Source organism: Schistocerca serialis, chromosome 3, assembly GCF_023864345.2.
Source record: "Schistocerca serialis cubense isolate TAMUIC-IGC-003099 chromosome 3, iqSchSeri2.2, whole genome shotgun sequence".
In the NCBI taxonomy this organism is placed as follows: Eukaryota; Metazoa; Arthropoda; class Insecta; order Orthoptera; family Acrididae; genus Schistocerca; species Schistocerca serialis.
The window spans coordinates 808,647,815-808,667,355 of record NC_064640.1 but is presented as its reverse complement, the minus strand read 5'-3'; the positions used below and the strand labels follow the sequence as shown (position 1 = coordinate 808,667,355).

At 37.6% G+C, this 19,541-nt stretch overlaps 1 protein-coding gene across 1 annotated transcript in view; it reads left to right on the top strand.

The window, feature by feature from the left end:
* Window positions 1–19,541, top strand: part of LOC126470661 (uncharacterized) — a 328,353-nt gene that overhangs the window by 79,608 nt on the left and 229,204 nt on the right. Inside the window, exons 3-4 of the mRNA XM_050098652.1 lie at window positions 17,401–18,105; window positions 18,451–18,598. Of these exons, the coding sequence (XP_049954609.1) occupies window positions 17,582–18,105; window positions 18,451–18,598 (672 nt within the window). The 5' untranslated portion in view covers window positions 17,401–17,581. The remainder of the gene's footprint in view (window positions 1–17,400; window positions 18,106–18,450; window positions 18,599–19,541) is intronic.

Genomic DNA, 19,541 nt, shown 5'->3' with positions numbered 1-19,541 from the left:
TTCCTTGTTTAACAAGCTATGTAGCTACATTGTGATTTAGGGGCTTTGGAGGGAGCTTGGTAGTGGTGTGGAAGTGAGGCATATACGCTGTTTGCTACCTGCTACTGAATATATACTAACGGGAAAAAAAGTTATTTATGAGTCTCAGTAAAACGGTGCCAGTCAGTGTGACCAATAATTCGAGATTAAGAAATACACATACCTGAATAATTATTATCTGTTTACAAGATAGCCAAGGTTCATTTTGGCTAAAATGTGGATTTGGAGGGAGCATCACGTGGACCTCCAAAGAGTTGTGTGACCTTCTGCTGTATAAAGTGCAGTGGTTTACGTGGCTATAGTGATTGGTGTTGCAGAGTGTATACCCACTGGGAAATCTGGGAAAACATTGGAATTTTTTCATCTGGGTAAAACCTGAGAATTTTTTAGAATTCTGGGAATATTTTATTGTTTCAGTTTTCAGTTAAATTTTTGTAATTTTGACTAGTAAGAACTTATACCCTAACAAAGATTTTTACCTTAGCCTGCTACTGCAGAACAATACTGCAACAGTAAAACAGTACCCTAACAAAGATTTTTACCTTAGCCTGCTACTGCAGAACAATACTGCAACAGTAAAACAGAAACAAAAGAATAACACCAAAATAAAACTTAAGTTGCAAACAAAATGCAGCATTTACAACTACAAAACACTGTGCACACACAAACGTCTGCCTACAGAAAAATTCACCAAAGGCTTTAGGACGAAGACTATGCAACACCAAAAACGGCTTTTGATGAGTGTGAAATCACAACTGTGTACATTTCTAATAGGTCATGTAGAAATATTGTGATTGGTGCTTTGAGAAGTGTTACTTTCAAAGTAAATTTCCTTTTATGCAAGATGAATTGTCTTGCATGTGAGAATGGGTGATGAATTACTTAAATCACGGATCGTTTGAGTCTCGTTCAAAACTGAACACTTTGAGCCGCTTACAAAAATTTCGAGCCCAGAAGCCCAACCATTTATGCAAGATACTTAAAATTTTAATGGCACATTTGTGTTTGATACCTCCTAAAGGGCAACAAATGCTAAAAGAGACCAAGCTTCAAGGTTAGTTTTTCATAATTATTTTAGTTCTTTAATAGATTTTAAATTATGCAATAATGATGCAAAAAGTATAATTATTCTTAACAAAAGGTGCAAGATCCTGCCTAACCACACCCCAGGGGAAGAAACAACAAAAAGCTTTTGACTACTGATGTTTTATGTGCAAGCTTAGCTTTTCTTGTAGTTGTATTGTATGTATATTAATTTAAATCATTAACTTCCCCTTTTGTGTGTTCTTGATGCTTAACAGTGATGTTGCTGTCAGCTGATTACGTCACGTGTCCTATTCTCTGAATATCTTCTGTCGTTTGCTGGCAAGGTCCGGTGACATGCTATTATTGGCTGTCAAAAGTGATTTGTGCAGCACAGTTTCGATTTCAGTGCTTTGGAAGCTTCTGTGCTGTATTTGGTGGAATTCTTGTTGACGCTCATCAAAGATCTTTCCAGAATATGTTGTTTTTTGGTCAGTTTCATTTCCTAAAGTGCTGGGGAGCTCTACACCAATGTATAAAACTTCTACTATTCAAAACATTAATAAGTTTTACAGTGATAGGCTTTTCCATTCTTATTGGTAAACAAGTATGAATTTCTTCAAACTGCTCTCTGCAGAGCTTACGTGAGGAATCTAGGAGGCAGTTACACCATAAGCTGTAACAAAGTTCTTTCAAAATTTTATTTAATAATGTAATCGTTCCTCTCATTTGAAGGAAAAGTCATAACATGGCTAAGGTGAAGGAAGAACAGGGCTATAGTAATCAGTATCAATGTGTGTAATATAAAATAAATCTTTCCTAAACAAATTACATATCCAAATAAACCCTGTTTGTCTGAAAATCCTTACGAATTACCTTCAGCCCAGTACTTGCTGTTTGGTTAGTTGGCAGAATTGGTACCCATATATTGGTACATCATGGGGTTGAGCTGTGTTGAATGTTAGTTGATTGGCATTATATTCATTGTCAAAATCTCAAAACTTTTTCCATATAATTGTTTTTAGATGTTCAGACATTTTAGTCACAAGTTGCTGCTTTTATTGATTCAAATGCATTTTGAGCTTTGTTAGTGAATCTTCAGGTGTTTGTTTCTGTCTAAACATATATTCACATTAGATGTTGAACATTTTTCCCTTTCACAAAACTGTTATTGAATTACTACATTTCTCACATCAATTTAAAACTCTGTGTGTAGTGGTTGGACAGATTTATGGAAACACTACGAGAAATACATGCTTGAACATAAATTTGTATGCTTGCCCAGCCTTCAGGTTGCATTGTTGTATTTGACCATGAATGCCACGTATGCAGTGTCCTGAATATGTAGCAAGTGTCAGTCATGGTCAGAACAGTATTCTGTGTAGTTGTGAATGCGTTATGTCGGAGCTAAGTGACTTTGAATGTGGGCAGATTGTTGGTGCTCGTATGGTGGGTGCTTCTGTAACCAAGCGAGCCAAAGTGTTTGGTATTTCAAAAGGCACCATATTAAAGATCTATATCGCATACATGGAAAGTGGAAAAACATCATCCCCTAAGTAACAACACGGACAAAAGTGCGTGTTGAGTAATCATGATGGACAGTCGTTGAAGAGGAGTTTGATAAAAGAGGATGACTGCTGCCAATGTCACTGAAGAACTGCATGTCACGCTCATGAACCCTGTCAGCACCAAAACAGCTTGGAGAAAGTCCCATAAGCAGGGAATTGCAGGCAAGCTAGAATTTCAGAATCACTCATCAGTTATGAAAGTGCCCATAATAAGAAATCGTTGTGCTGAAGCCATTACACATGGACTGTGGAGCAATAGAAGAATGTTATTTGGTTGGATGAGTCTTGTTTCACACTGTTTCCAACTTATGGCTGAGCTTATGACCCAAGAGTGAAAAATGGCAGGGACTCTGTGATGTTGGCAGCCATATCATGTTATTCTGTTTGCTCCACTGGTACTCTACAAGGTCCCATTACTGTTAAGGCTTATGTGACCATTTTGGCTGATCGGATCCATTCCATGGTACAATGTTTGTCCCTCGTATTCTAAGATGTCAGGCCACTCGTTCACACAGCCCACATCTCCCCTGGTCACCACAGTTACCAGCTCTCAATATTATTGAGACTTCATAGTCTACTTTGGAGAGAAAAGTGTGTGACCACTATTCACCTGCATCAGTGTTACCTGATCTTGCCACTGTTTGGCAGGAAGACTGGTATAAGATTTCCTTGAATACCATACATACATTACCACACCTAAACAGTGCAGGAAAACCATTAGCACTCAAAACAGCTTTCAGCTATCTCCAAATGGATAAGTACATTATTGTACTGGGCATGGTAATGTATTGTGTTTTTGGTGTTTCCATATTTTTGTCCATGCCCAGTAAAGTAAAGTTTAATTTGAACAAAGGAGCATTGAAATGAAGCTGTTTTTTGTACTTCACACTGTACATTTAAATATCCTTGAATTACGTTTTACATTTATGTTAAAATGCAGCAACTTTAGTCTTTTCATAGCATATGTACGAATGTTTGACATAACAATATAAGACTATGTTGTGACCATAAGCAACTTAACCCACAGTTCTGAATATTATGTGCAGTGTCTTTTTCTTAAAAAGGGAAGGCATTTTACGATGAAGGCAGGAGTTGTTTATCGTGGAATTATGCCATCCACATGCAGTATCATATTGACAATTTGATCACTAAATCTTTAAAATCCTTTCCAAAGGAGTATCTACACTACTGTTGTCCATCAAGTTCTTTCACTTGCTGTAGTTGATCATTTCTAGCACTTAGTGCAACTAGCTTCCAGTGAGTAAGGAAGTAAAACAGTAACACCAGTTTGTTACTTTATACCGGTTTATCTCCAGTAATATACAGTCTTCCAGAAATTACATGAAACCACTGATCACCAAGGAGGTATTGTAGTTTATGTGAAAGAATCTTCTTAATGCCCAATTCCAAAAGTGTAAAGCAACACAATGCAAGGAATATGTTAGCAGGTTGACACTTTTATTTGCTGCGCTACTGTTTGGAAAAATTGAAATGAAATTTATTCCACCAATTGGGAACATAATGCTACATAGATGATCAGCGTTACAGACCTGTTCAAGCACTGTGACTGTGGAAATTCAGTAAAGAGTAGCGCCATCACTTGCTGCAATCTGAGTCACTAGAAGTCGTGGCATGGAATCAAAAAGTGCCTGAATATGCTGCTGGGGAGTACTCTGCCACTTGGTTCGTAGATGCGTCTACAAAGCAGCAGCTGTGACTGCAGAAGTATCTGAACAAACAAGCTGTCAACCCACCATATCCCAGACATGTTCAATGGGCAACATTTCAGGCTAACAGGCAGGCAAGGGAAACAATGGTACCCATCGTTCTTCGAAGAAGGCTTGCGCTTTATTTGCCACATGCAGTATCCTGCTGAAATATGTTATGTGCAACGACTTTCAGGAGGGGTAGTACCTCAGGCTGTAAAACATCCCTGATGTAGCAGTAGCTGCTAAGTTTGCCATCAAGACATAGGTGGTGAGGTCGCACGTTACAGGCAGTGGCACCCCTGACCATCACTCTTCGTGTTTGTCCACTATGCCGCTCAACAGCACAGTCTGTTACATTGTGTTCACCATGGTGGTGTAGAATGGATCTGCAGCCATCACTGTAGGACAAGTTGATGCGTGAGTCATCCAAAAAAACTACATTTTGCCACTCAGCACGTCATTGTAGGCGTTCATCTGCACATTGCAATCTGCAATGTTGGTGGGTTCTGGTCAGTGGAAGCTGATGCAATGGCATATGTGCCACGAGTCCAGTCTGTGGAACACAGATATGTCCACACCTGTTGCAGTGCTCCAACACTGTGCCAATACTGTGGATGAAGCTGTTCTGTCTGTTACGGCCATGTGGGAAAGATGGCAGTCATCTCACACTGTGGTCACATTGTTCCGTCCAGTACCCTGCCGGCACTGTGTATGGTCATCGTCTCTCCACTGGTTATACAAATGCCTTGCTGCTGAAGCGGTGTGCCCTGTACAATTCTCAGTGTCACGGGATGACAGACCCATCTCTTGGAGACCAATCATTCAACTGTGTTTGAGTGCACTCGTGCTAGTATTCTACAATGTGATGTCGGCAATGCATAGTGGCACATGATTACGCATTTCCACTTCATATGACGGCTCCGCATCAATTGAGTGTTGTGTAACACAGACCTGTCTCGTCACACAAGAGTGAGTGCTGTTGGGCCTATGTGCACATCACCTCTCTGCCATTTAAATCACTTATTGTGGTTCCCTATGATAAACTGTTGAATTTAATTACTTCAGTAATGCTCAAACTTGTAAAACAAATCAAACATAGAATTGAACACATTAGAAAAGCATACAAATCTTTGTTCAGAAACCCTAGCCCAGCATAAAGGAGTAGACAAAGTAACAAATTACCTCACCCTTAGACTTGTTTTACTATGAGTCCCAGAAAAATTTATTAAAGTAGCACTGAATACCATCACATAATTAAGTCATATTCCAATGAAATTGTACATTTATAAATTGTCTGTATTACACAACAGACACAGAAAACATTACAAGAGATGATGAGATTCATAATCCTTTTTTTGTTAGTTAACATGAAAGTTAAATTTCGTACTAAAATTTAAAATGTCTAAATTTCATGCACTCCATCATAACAACATTTCATCAGAATGAATAACTATGTCACATGTATTTGGATGTTTTTTATTTATTTATTTATTTATTTATTTTTTACTCTGCCACATACAACACATTATACATGACGTGATTAATGCAGCAAGTGACTTTAGTATTCATTATTTGAGAAGTAGGCGGGAATGCATAATTGATCGTATTTTAGATTATACTCACTGTCTTCAATGAAGAAATTTGCAGCACAAGTAAATTTATGGATTTTAGTACTAGTTATTGATTACTAAAGTGAAGATTATTTTACTGGTATTACGGTGTCTGTGGTAGAGGTGAGCCAAAGGGGGCCTGTGGAGGATTCTGTCTTAAAAATAAACCTTTTGAGAGGCCTAAGGTAAAAGATATATACACCAGATCCAAAACTTAAAATTTACATGTCTCATTGGCGAGTATTGATAAGGACTATCGTAATCAGACTAGACAAGAGCTTAACAAAGGTTGTTTACAGTAGTGTTTCTCCATCATCTGTTGTAAATTCCTTACTCGGGGAGTGCTGTTGAACTTGTGTAGTTCTTCAGACACACAGATTTATGCTCTGCAGGATATGTACTTATTACACAGTCAGAGTTTCTATACTTAAATATTGAGTTTTCTAAGTTCTGTCAACACACAAACATTTTTAAATGCAATTAATTCTGTTCAGAATTAGTTGTGCAAGAAATTGTTTACTCTGTTTGTGGAAACAAAAGAAAAGCTATGTTCTTCCATTTTGCATGTTCTTTATTTTTTTCCTCTTATTTTTCTTTTGCATGATTTCTCAAATGAGCCAAGGAATATTATACATTTCACAATTGAATTTATGCCTGATAGTATTATGTCTTACATTTTTTAAATTAAATGTTTGCCTTACAGTTATTGGTCAAGATTATAGTCATCCATGATTTTTGTTATGAACTCACACAAATTAGATAATTTTGAATTACATAAAGTACATGTTGTCTGTTATACATTTGGTTCAGTTTAGGTCCTGTTGTGTTTCACAAACAGTTTTTTTCCACAGTAACATGCTTTCAGTACAGTTAAATTTTCTTTTAAAGAAAAAGAAGAAACCTCTCATTTCAAAATAACCACTTCCTGGAACTCATGTTCACACATGACCACCAGGTCATGTGCACAATTAAAGGAGGTACAGTTCAGGTATACATTTTTCCATTTAGCTGGAATCTTTTGGTTCTGTGTTAGGTGCTTCATCATGTATAGTTTGATCTGTAAGTAGCAGCGATATTGTGATTGGTACATGTATAGAATTCTGATAAAGCACACTCATAGTCAATGATTTGTAGATGACATGTAGCTTTTAGAAGAGCAAGACAGAAAAAGTTGAAACACCCTCTTAATACTATTGTATGCATGAGGGATGTACATTTGCTACATGGCAGGCACAAACTACTCACTGAAATCCAATATGTTTAAAGTACACACCATAGCAAAAATTTTATTCTCTTGACATCAAATTCAGCGACTTCACCAATTTTGCAACCAGATTTTCATCTTCCAACCTAACCTAGAGTTCGGTCTATGCAGGTGATCAGTATATTACCACAACTAAGTTTTCATATTCATTGGCTTCATCAACTCACAGCCAACTATCATCCCCCCCCCCCCCCCCATTCTAATCTATAATCCATTACATAATCTTTTATACACACAGTACTCTGCAACTTTTCCAAAACTCGGTAACTTCATGGTAACTAAAAGTTTACGTATGTTGCATAGATTTGGTGATTTATTTATTCTTAAATTTGTTATACCATACTGGTATCCACTAATTCTAATCACCATGAAATTGCTGCCATTTCATAATGACCGACTTTGAGCATGGGGATTTCAGGTATTTATTGTTACTGTCAAATTTGAAGAGCCATGGATGCCAGACCAAATTTTGGAGAACATTTTCTGTTAAACACATAAAAAATATGTATAACCCTTATCTATTTACTGCAAAGGCCTTGCTGCAGTGGATGCACTGGTTCCCGTGAGATCACCGAAGTTAAGCGCTGTCAGGCGTGGTCGTCACTTGGATGGGTGACCATCCAGGCCACCATGTGCTGTTGCCATTTTTCGGGATGCACTCAAGCCTCGTGATGCCAATTGAGGAGCTACCCGACCGAATAGTAGCGGCTTCGGTCAGGAATACCAACATAATGAATAATGACCGGGAGAGCGGTGTGCTGACCCCACGCCCCTCCTATCCGCATTCTCCTCTGAGGATGACACGGCGGTCAGATGGTCCCGATGGGCCACTTGTGGCTGTAGACAGAGTGGTTGGTTTATCTATTTACTGGTGGATTTTTGTTCCTTTTTTTTGTTAGTTGCTGTGTCATAATGATGGTGGATGTAGGTTGTTGCTGTTCATGTTTTGGTCAAGAGAACTGCTGAATACATTTGTGAAAGTGCAGTGAAACAAATTTCAGGAGAATATCAAGAAACTTGATATTTTATGTCAGCGAAAAAGTTCTGGCAGGTGACAAGTGTGAATTGGTCAAGTTTTGACAGGGAATTATTGAAAAAAATCCATAGCTTCTATGGGGAAAAACGATTTTCAACTGTACAGCAAACATTTAGGGAAAGTAGAGAATTGATAAGGAAGACTTTCCCGATTTGAATGACACAGTGTTATTGCATTTTGTTCGTAAATTGAGCTTCAGATATGAAATGTTCAACAGAAAGCTTGCGCCAGTGGAAAATAATGTAATATTTGGGAAAGAATTAGAGTTCTTCAAGGAAATTAAAAACACTTATGATATGCTGTAGAAACTGTTTATTACACTAATGAGACATGGTGTGCTGCAAATTGTTGCAGAGAGTTTGGATTGCAAAAAAAAAAAAAAAAAAAAAAAAAAAAAAATCACAAACGAAGTGTTTATTGTGGGATGGAAAGGTGAAATCATGCAGATTACCATTCTAGGATGAATGCTGGACACTACAGGGAGCAGTTCAGGAGTGTTCTCAGATGTTATCCGATAGGTCTGTGATTGTTTTAGATCAGACTCCTTGTCAAATGATGATAAATCTGGTATCGTGGATCCATCTGTGGAATGGAGGAGAGATTCAATTAGGTACTGTGAAAGTGTTACTCAAGTTCTTAGGAGGAATTCAGTATGTGCGCAAACTTGAAAAGATAGCAGATTGTCTTGACACAGTAACAGAAACATTGCTGATTCAGTTAGGTGACTATAATAGCAGCAAAACACCAGACAACAGCAAAAGTAATTAGGGTGAATTTTTATTTTAAATTTATCATTGTGTTCTGCAAAATCTATTCCAAATTATTACTACACACCATATTTAGAGTTTTCATTTTCTGTTGCGAAAATGCAATTCATTTATTGAGAACTACTTGTGTATTGAATTGTCATATGTGATTTCCCACTTCACTGCTTCTTAAACTCATACATTAGTAATAGTATTTAGCAACACAGTGTTTCAGCATGGAAACAAAGTTGCCACTGTCTTTTCTGATTGTTTAAGTCACTTATTCTATATGACAGTGATGGCAGCACATTGGTGTGTAAATTGTGCTCCATCACAGCTTAGCATATATTGCATATGATGGAACCAACAGGAGGCCAAATTTTACAGTCTCTCTCTCTCTCTCTCTCTCTCTCTCTCTCTCTCTCTCTTTTTTCCACCACATCACACTAACTACAGTGGTAAACTTAACTGTGCATTTGTGAATGTCGTGGTGAAACAACTCACTAATAACAACAACAATCCTCCAGTCAACAGAGAAGAATTGTGTCTTTAAAGAATGCATAGGTGATTGTTCACCAAAGTATAGCCTGGCTCTCTGTGACTCTTCCAAGTTGACACTCACAATGCTCAAAAACGTAAATAGTTCTATGTAGGACACTCCCTTTTCAATGACAAATGAAAGTGGGCATTTTCGTGGTTCCGACAAAATGGAACACATCAATGCTAGTTGTGATGTAGCTTGAATAGGGATGTGAAGCTAGGAGTCAGTCATGAAATAGATAATAATCTGTTTTCTGCACAAAGATCAGTCTGTCACTGCACACATACATTTCAAATGTAGAATAGAACTTCAATTCTTTGTTGCGCAGTCACAAATGTCTAAAATTCTTGCAGGAGTAGGAAAAAAATGTTTCTAGTATGATTCTATACAGTCTGTAATGTGTAGAAAATGCTATTGAACTGCTTAGAAGTCCAACTACAATACTGAGTATCTAGGATGCTATGGACTAGATAGAGGATATAATAAATTGGAGATTGGGAACATCATCTGCTTTTTAAGTTAAACACTGGTACTGGAAGTAAAGATGTCAACTAGAATACAGAAATCTGCTTCCAAATTGCATAGGGAAACTGAACTGTTATTACACACAGATTGAAAGTAACATGTGCTACTCTCATTGCATATCCATCCTGTACTGATAAGCATTAAAGACCAATCTGAGTATGACTTACTGAGCTGTAGCCTTCAGGTCCACATTCCAGCTTTGTGGGTGTTTTCACAACTTTCAGTGAAATGTCTTTTCAATGCCAGCTTGAGTTTTGTCAGCCGAAGAGACAGCAGAGGGATAGACCATTCAACTGTTTTGAGACCTATGAAATGAAAATGTCAGCAGCAGTTCGGACCTCATGGAGAAATTTATAATTAATAATTACTCTGGCCCAAGCTAATAGACCACTTTTTTTCCCCCCCACACTCGTGTTTTGTCAACAGCTTACTGAGGAAATAAGAATAATAAAATTTATAAATCTCCACAAAACAGTTGTATATACTGTAGATCTTCATTCCATTTACTGCCAGTGATGATCATACTAAAAGCTATGAAGGAGCTCCCTCCACTGCCCATGGTTTACCACAGGTATCTGAAAAATAATTTTCCTATGATTATAACATTATGTTCCCTCATCTCCAGTCGTACAAAGTATCGTCCGTCCCAGAATCACATACCATTAGGTATATCCCTCACTTTTTTTTTTTACACTGTCCCTGAAGTGAACTTCTTCATTGTGAAATAGAATTTGATTTTGTTTTCTGATCTCTGCAGAGAATTGGGCTGCATTCTCTCAACAAGATTCGGCATTTCTGGTTGCGATTCATAGCCAGTGTTGCAGTGTTTACTCGTGATGGATGATGATTATATTCACATCAATAATTGGTTTTAATTCTTACTCTGGCATAACAACAGAATTTTCATGAAACTGTCAGAATGTACACTACTGGCCATTAAAATTGCTACACCACGAAGATGACGTGCTACAGACGTGAAATGTAACTGACAGGAAGAAGATGCTGTGATGTGCAAATGATTAGCTTTTCAGAACATTCACACAAGGTTGGCGCCGGTGGTGACACCTACAACATGCTGACGCGAGGAAAGTTTCCAACCGATTTCTCATACACAAACAGCAGTTGACCGGCGTTGCCTGGTGAAATGTTGTTGTCATGCCTTGTGTAAGGAGGAGAAATGCATACCATCACGTTTTCGACTTTGATAAAGGTCGGATTGTAGCCTATCGCGATTGCGGTTTATCGTATCGTGACATTGCTGCTCGCGTTGGTCGAGATCCAATGATTGTTAGCAGAATATGGAATCGTTGGGTTCAGGAGGGTAATATGGAACGCCGTGCTGGATCCCAACGGCCTAGTATCACTAGCAGTCGAGATGACAGGCATCTTATCCACATGGCTGTAACGGATCGTGCGGCCACGTCTCGATTCCTGAGTCAACAGATGGGGATGTTTGCAACAGCATGGACTATCAGCTCGGAGACCATGGTTGCAGGTACCCTTGACGCTGCATCACAGACAGGAGCGCCTGCGATGGTGTACTCTACGACGAACTTGGGTGCACAAATGGCAAAACGTCATTTTTTGGGATGAATCCAGGTTCTGTTTACATCATCACGATGGTCGCATCTGTGTTAAGTGACATCGCGGTGAACGCACATTGGAAGCGTGTATTCGTCATCATTGATACTGGCGTATCACTCGGTGTGATGGTATGGGCTGCTATTGATTACACGTCTCGCTCACCTCTTGTTCGCATTGATGGCACTTTGAACAGTGGACGTTACATTTCAGATGTGTTACGACCCGTGGCTCTACCCTTCATTCGATTCCTGCGAAACCCTACATTTCAGCAGAATAATGCATGACCGCTTGTTGCAGGTCCTGTACGGGCCACTCTGGATATAGAAAATGTTCAACTGCTGCCCTGGCCAGCACATTCTCCAGCTCTCTCACCAATTGAAAATGTCTGGTCAATGGTGGCCGAGCAACTGGCTCGTCACAATACGCCAGTCACTACTCTTGATGAACTGTGGTATCATGTTGAAGCTGCACGGGCAGCTGTACCTGTACATGCCATCCAAGCTCTGTTTGACTCAATGCCCAGGCATATCAAGGCCATTATTACGGCCAGAGGTGGTTGTTCTGGGTACTGATTTCTCAGGATCTATGCACCCAAATTGAGTGAAAATGTAATGACATGTCAGTTCTAGTATAATATATTTGTCCAATGAATACCCGTTTATCATCTGCATTTCTTCTTGGTGTAGCAGTTTTAAAGGCCAGTAGTGTATTTACAATGAAATGGGGTTTTGCCTCACCCATGAAGCCATGTCAGCAATTACATGTGGTGAATCAGATGAGATGGCAGAGTGGTTAAGATGCTGGACTCTCCTTTCGGTGGAGTGGGCCTTAAATTCCCAGCCAGATGCCTAGATTCAGGTTTTCTTTGGATTCCTTAAATTGCTCGGAGGTAATTCTGGGATAGTTACTTTGAAGCTTGTGTGTCAGATTTCGTCCTCTGTCAGTCAGAACAAATGCTTTATCTCTAAATGACATTCTTGTCATTAGGACAGAACTGTCATATTATTTTTTATTTTCGTCTCCCTCTCTCTTCTTTATGTACTGAGTTAGTATTGGAATCAGTGAAAAAAACGAGAATACTGAGCTGGAGCTGATGCGCAAATTTCCATTGGAAAATGAAAGATGTGCTACGCATCACAAAACTGTGTTTCTACAAGAAGTCAAAAGATTAAAAATCGAAGTACACCAGATCCTCATAATATCAGCACTGCTGCATATTTCTCCATCGGCTAGACATACACCATGAACAAAACTCATGTTAAGTTTGTACTGAGAATGTAAAGAGAGAATATATCAAATTTAAGAGGATGAAGAGGTCATTTATTACTTAAGACTACATTCAAAACATTTGGAAACTTAAGAATACTACACGGATCTTCAAATAAATTATTGGGTTGAGGATAGCTTTATGTATATGAAGAGATATCAGTATGATATAACACATTACAAACTCAGTGCATTCACCAGGTAGCACTCATTGATGATGGACACCTCCATAAAAATACTGGGACATTATTGGGTACCACACATTGCGATGAAACACCTATCATTTAATCAAACACCAAACAAATAGTCTGTCATTGGTCTGCCAGTGACACAAGGCTCAAGAAATTGATACACAATTGGAATGTGCTCAGTCTGGATGTTGTTGAAGGGAAATTACTTCAACAGTGGGAAATAATAATCATGGAGACAGGATAGCAGGGTACTTTGCATATTGTACTCCTCTTACAGTTATTTGACTCTGCAGTAATTGATAATTCTTTGATCTGATGTCTGTGCCATACTATCCCTCCACATGATACATACCTTTGCATGCTTAAGACCAAAAATGTCTTAATAGCATCAGGATAAGGACAAACGATGATCTTAAGTGTAAACAACCTACATGCTGAAATTTTTTTGATAGACTTTGTGTTTGCCGTTGCTTATAGAAAATTATTTATTTCACTATTGCAATTTTGGCCCTTGGGTGTGATTGCATGAGTGCTATTCACCTCCATCATTGTTATGTGATCTTGCCACTATTGTGCAGGAAGAGTGGTGTAAGGTTCCCTTGAAAACCATACATGATCTGTATTCATTCATTTGGAGGTGACTGGATTTGTTGCACTTTTGTCGTTTCCCTTTTTTTTCTCTACCCACTGTATAAGAGACACTGTATATAGTTTTAACTGTCCTTTCCTGAAAAACAGTGAAGTGTACTCAAAGATTTACTATTGGAATGAATAAGTAAAGCAATGACAATGCTGTCTTTTGAAATTCTCTCAGATGCCTTCCTTCTGGGAGTCATTAACATTTTCATTTGTGCCAAATGCTGCATTTAGGCAAGTCAGGTTCTAGTCGAAATTGTAGAATTCTAAGGCAAATGTAACAAGCAACATCCTTTTGGAAATTGGCCAAATCTGTAACAGTTCTTCCAGTAATATTTTTCCTCATCACAGGTTTCATCATCCCACATCTCTTGCATTTTCTCTGTACTGGTCAGAGTAAAACAGCAAAACATGCTTTTTTCACAGCAGTCTGCAGTGACAACAGAAGTCTGTCTATTCTGAAATCTCCTTTCTCACAATGAAATTTGCACTCCTTACACATGGCTCCCTTCCTCTGGAAGGAGCTGAACTGTATCAACCTGATCACAAGAGAACAGCACAAAACAAGTAAATATATGAGGAAATTTAAATATTTCATGGAAAACAAACCATGCTTGCAAACAGGAGAAGATAACACTGACTGAATCAGTTTCAACAGACTAGCAAAGCTGTGGGAGTTGTAGTATGTATTAAGCTCAGTTTCACCCCATGAACCTTGACATCTATGGAGGTTTGCTTTTGGTACATGTTTCCTAATGATGCTATTCGAAAAACAGTGACAGTATTAAATGACTCTGTGAAAACAGTGTGCATTTACTGTCATGGTGTGTGTCAGAAAATTTTCATTGGTAGTTAGAAAAGGAGGGAATATGGGGGATTAAAGAAGTGACATTTTGCCACTTTCCCTGTTCCTTGCTGTAACACTCGTTGGATTCCTCTTTGCTGCTTTCCCATACCTTGCTACCTTGCTATTCAGAATGTCCAGTTTATTTCACCTCAAAATCATCTAACATTCAACATGTAATCACGAGGGCTATCCACAAAGTACATTACGTTTTGGAATTAAAAATAAATAAAGTATTGGAAATTTTTTAAATTATATACAGATGAGAGCCACACTTAAATACTACTTTTCTACATAGTTGCCATTTAAATTAAGGCACTTATCGTAGCGATGGACGAGCTTGGAAATTCCTTCGTCATAAAATTCGGCCGCCTGCGCCTTTAACCACGTGGTTACCTCTTCTTTTGGGACAGAAAAGGTGTGATTTTTGTGGATTTCCCAGAAAGAGGCACTACAATAAACTCTCAAAGGTATTGCCAAACTCTGCACAACCTCAGAAGAGCAATACAAAACAAGTGCAGGGGAAAGTTGGGCTCAAAGATCTTGCTGATTCACGACAACGCCCGGGCCCACACGGCAAATGCCACTCGTGAAGTTCTCGAATCTTTTAAGTGGGAGTTGTTTCCTCATCCGCCGTACAGTCCCGACCTGGCACCGAGCGACTTCCACTTATTCCCAGCAATGAAGAAGTGGTTGGCTATGCAGCTTTTTGATGGACGACGCACAGCTTCAAGAAGAGGTAACCACGTGGTTGAAGGCGCAGGCGACCGAATTTTACGACGAAGGAATTTCCAAGCTCGTCCATCGCTACGATAAGTGCCTTAATTTAAATGGCAACTATGTAGAAAAGTAGTATTTAAGTGTGGCTTTCATCTCTATATAATAATAAAATTTTCCAATACTTTATTCATTTTTAATTCCAAAACGTAATGTACTTTGTGGATAGCCCTCGTACATGGTAACAGTGACTTTAAAGTGTGGGGTAGTGTTTTTGGTATACTTCGTACAAACAGATCAACCTCTTGGCAACCCCATGTATTACTTATAATCTATCAGAATTATTACCAGAAGACTATCTGTGCTGTTAGAGACATACATTAATTGTAGAAAAGATAAAGGGAAGAACACTGAAGTTTTCACTAAGTTACTACAGAAACTTCTAGACATAGTAATTATATGATACATGTGAAGAATAGGACAATAACACCTGAAGCAAATAGCTGTATTGGAGTGATAAATGTGAAGAATTGGAGAATAATACCTGAAGCAGACGGATGTATTAAAAAACACCTATAATAGGTTTCTATTCTAGATGTAACAGATTCCCAGTGTGAATGTGGTACAGCAACTTACTTTGATGTATCACACCTGTAGCTAGGAAACCGTTTACTTTTGGCCAATAGTTGAGAAAGCTGTATGGGTAACTTCAAAGTTATTAATTATTAGTGAGTTGCAGACTGTATTGGTGGAATTGGAATGTGGAAAACACTTACTAGCATTGATGCACCTTGGAATATGAGTTGGAAGAGTGTCAACTGTGCAGACAAAATCAAACTGCTCAGAAATATAGGAAAGGAACATGTATAGGCATAAGAATAAATTTTCCCTTCACTGTTTGCGATTTAGAAGAGTGGTAAAAAAAGCTGGTAATCATGAAATAAAGGATGTAGATAATAAAAACAGATTATTGTGTGTTTAAGTAAATCATTGGAGGAAATGAATTTTAATTTCCTCACTAGTTAAAAAGCTAAAGTTGTGATTTAATGTGGAAGGAATCATAATGCTACCTCAAAACTGAGATTTGATGGTTCAGTTGTTATTCTATACCCAAAGCCAGACTTTTAGAGGGCGAATTAATAGAAATATGCAAATGATCTCATTAAATTGATGAATTGTTTCCTTTGATGTTTAAAGCAATGAGGCTGATGTAACAGGCAGTTGCTGACGCAAAAGAATTGGGAGAAAGTCTACAGTAAAACTTCATGTCCTTATTGATGCTATGAAAGTGCTATGTAATGATATATTTGAAGTAAATACATACTGTAAACAAGTGAGGCGATATAATTATTATATAAAATCTATTTGAGGGAACTTACATCATTAACTTTTTGTGATTAATCAGTATTCAGGTAACAGTGTCTGGTTTTATCACAGACAGTACCACTCTTTTCATAACTACCTGTAAATGATTTTTTAAACTGTTATAGTTTGGTTATATATCCTGAATTAGGTTAAAATATCGAGATCTTACTTTGTAAATAGCTTTCAGACTGAGAACTCGAATTTAAAATTTCTGCTTTTAAGACAACATTTTTAAGTTTTCACCTTGTTTGTTGATATAATTTCCCTGTTACTAAAATTTTGTTTTAAGTTACTTTTCATTGTAGTGACCCTTACTAAGTGACAAAAAATAATCCTGCTGAAACTGCGGAAAACAGTAGTTACATAGTTTGAAAATATGATCAGCCTGTCGTATTTGGTTTTGCATATTATTTTTATTTTTTTATTTGCTATTCCATGTACTATTGGCTCCTTAGCAAATCTATTTATTTATTTATTAATTATTTATTCTTATTTTTTTGCAAGAAAATAAAAGTTATGTTTGAAGTCATAGATCAGATATAGTCAGTCAAAGCATAATGATTTTGTGTCTAGACATCTCCCATTATATATATTTTTAATTCTGAGCAGTTCCTTACTCGTGAAAAAATTGTGATATTGTCAAAAGACTAACATGACATCTTAGACTGAATTTTTCCAGAAATTCTATATGATTTTTTATATGTAAGTACAATGTATTTTTTTTTTTTCTTTACAGGGTCGAAGAGAGATTAAAGACAAATGTAGGTAGTTTGAAATTGAGATAGAGGCAAATTTCTGTTCTGTTGCTTCATGAAACAAATAGCTCATGTGGAAATCGTGATCAAATTTGAGAACACTAGGTCAAAAGCATCACATTTGGGAAGAATAAAAGCCATGTTGTTGAAAGTGTGTTCGATATGGTGCAGAAAACTGCCTCAACTCATCTCATTTGCACCCCATTTTCAAAACCTGCCCATATTAGCCTTAGTAGGCCCACTTGTAACCCTACCAGGAGTTCCATTGTGTACCAGGCAACATCAGCAGCAGTCACACAGTCTGTGGATAATTCAAGAGAAAATTGTGTATCTAATAGGACACTTGTTCCATTTCATTCTCAATCATCTCCTGAAGAATCCATGAGGCTGATTTTTCAGTTAGGGGCAAATGTTGTTGTATCATCTGATGCACAAGTGACATCGAATACATTTAATGTTTCAAAGACACAACCTGTACATTCTATGCAAAACAAAACACATACTAGCCGTCACACTGGAGCACAGATAAATATTCAAAAAATATCCCAGCCAGTACAAAGAACATCATCATCCAACACAAAATTTCCTCAGCAACAAGCAAGAGTAACACCAAAAGTTGCACAGGTGATGCCTAAACCATCTTGCATAGTTGCAGTTCAAACACCAAAGCTGTTAACTCCACAGGAGTAAGTATCAGACTTGAAATATTTCTGTTAACTTTGCAAATTTGTAAGATATCCATGAAAATATTTGTAGTCTCTTTAGATCATTTTCGTTCTCAAAGTAATAAGAATTTTAGACAGTTACTAACACACAAAGTTTTCGTTTTATTGTTAATAGTCCAGGGTCATGAACGTAAATACTTAGATTGAATAATTAAAATAATTACATAAGGCAGACTTGTATGAAACACTGTATGTGGATGGATATTAAAGTGTAGAAATAGATACAAAAATGGTAAGTATCTTTATTCACTGCAAAGGATTGTCATTTTACTATTTTCACGTGTTTACATTGACTTTACTTTACAGTCATGACCAAAAGGATGATGTAAACTCGAGGAGAGATGGAGAACAAAGTGCAGAAATTCATGGAAGAACTGGTAAAACAGTACCAGTGAACAGTAGCACAGCACCATACCGGGTGCAGAGAAAGGAAACAAGAATGGAGATAGTGAAGGTGCACATCCTGATTTATTAGTAGTTTATTTTATTTTCTTCAGAGTCAGAGTTTTGTGAGGTACTTTATCATGTTTTTTTTTTAATACATCAGTGTTTTGCTAATTGCTGGTTACCAAAGGATGAGTTAATGTTTGGAGTTGATTATTAATATCTTCATTCATTGTTCTTGATGGCTGTGGCTTTGCGATTCACAAAAAGCAAAGTACGGGTTGCTCACATATTCTGAGAATGATTGAACTTGAGCTTCAATGGAAGTTTCAGATGTAATAGCTCAAATGGTCTTTTGCAGTGAATAAAAACCAGGACGAAGGTTTTGTTTGAAGCAAGAATTTATCACAGTCTATAGACATGTCTTTTCATGAGTGGTATCCGCAGTCGTCTGTTCATCGCCCATCTGCTTGTTTTTCTTTCTTATTACTTAATTCATTAAATTGATTGCAGTACATTCATTAGTGCAGTGGTTGTGGTTTCAGTTTTGGTTAGGCTGTGGGATTATAAGTCTTCTCTTCCATTTCCCATGAGCATTTTGAAATACTATGATAGTTGAAGTTGTTACGTATTCCATATCAAAATTTTGAGAGATGGAACCTGTGATTGTGGATAGTTTGCAAAAGTTGAGCTGATCTACAAAATATATAGTGCGAGCAAGCGAGAGAGAGAGAGAGAGAGAGAGAGAGAGAGAGTTTAAACACTCTTGTCCTGAAGAGTTGGTAGTTTAGTAAGAGTTACCTCTAGTATTAATGTTCCTATATGGCAGTGGACAGTTTAAAGTGGGTATTGTTCCCCCTGAATAATTTTATTTTCTAAGCACAGTTTCCTTTATTGTAATAATTCTTTTAATTTTGTTTAGTTTTTAGATCTGATAAAAGTTTACTACAGAGCTAGTTGACCACAGAAATAATACATACACTTTATAAGGATTTTAGTAACAACAGTGTAAA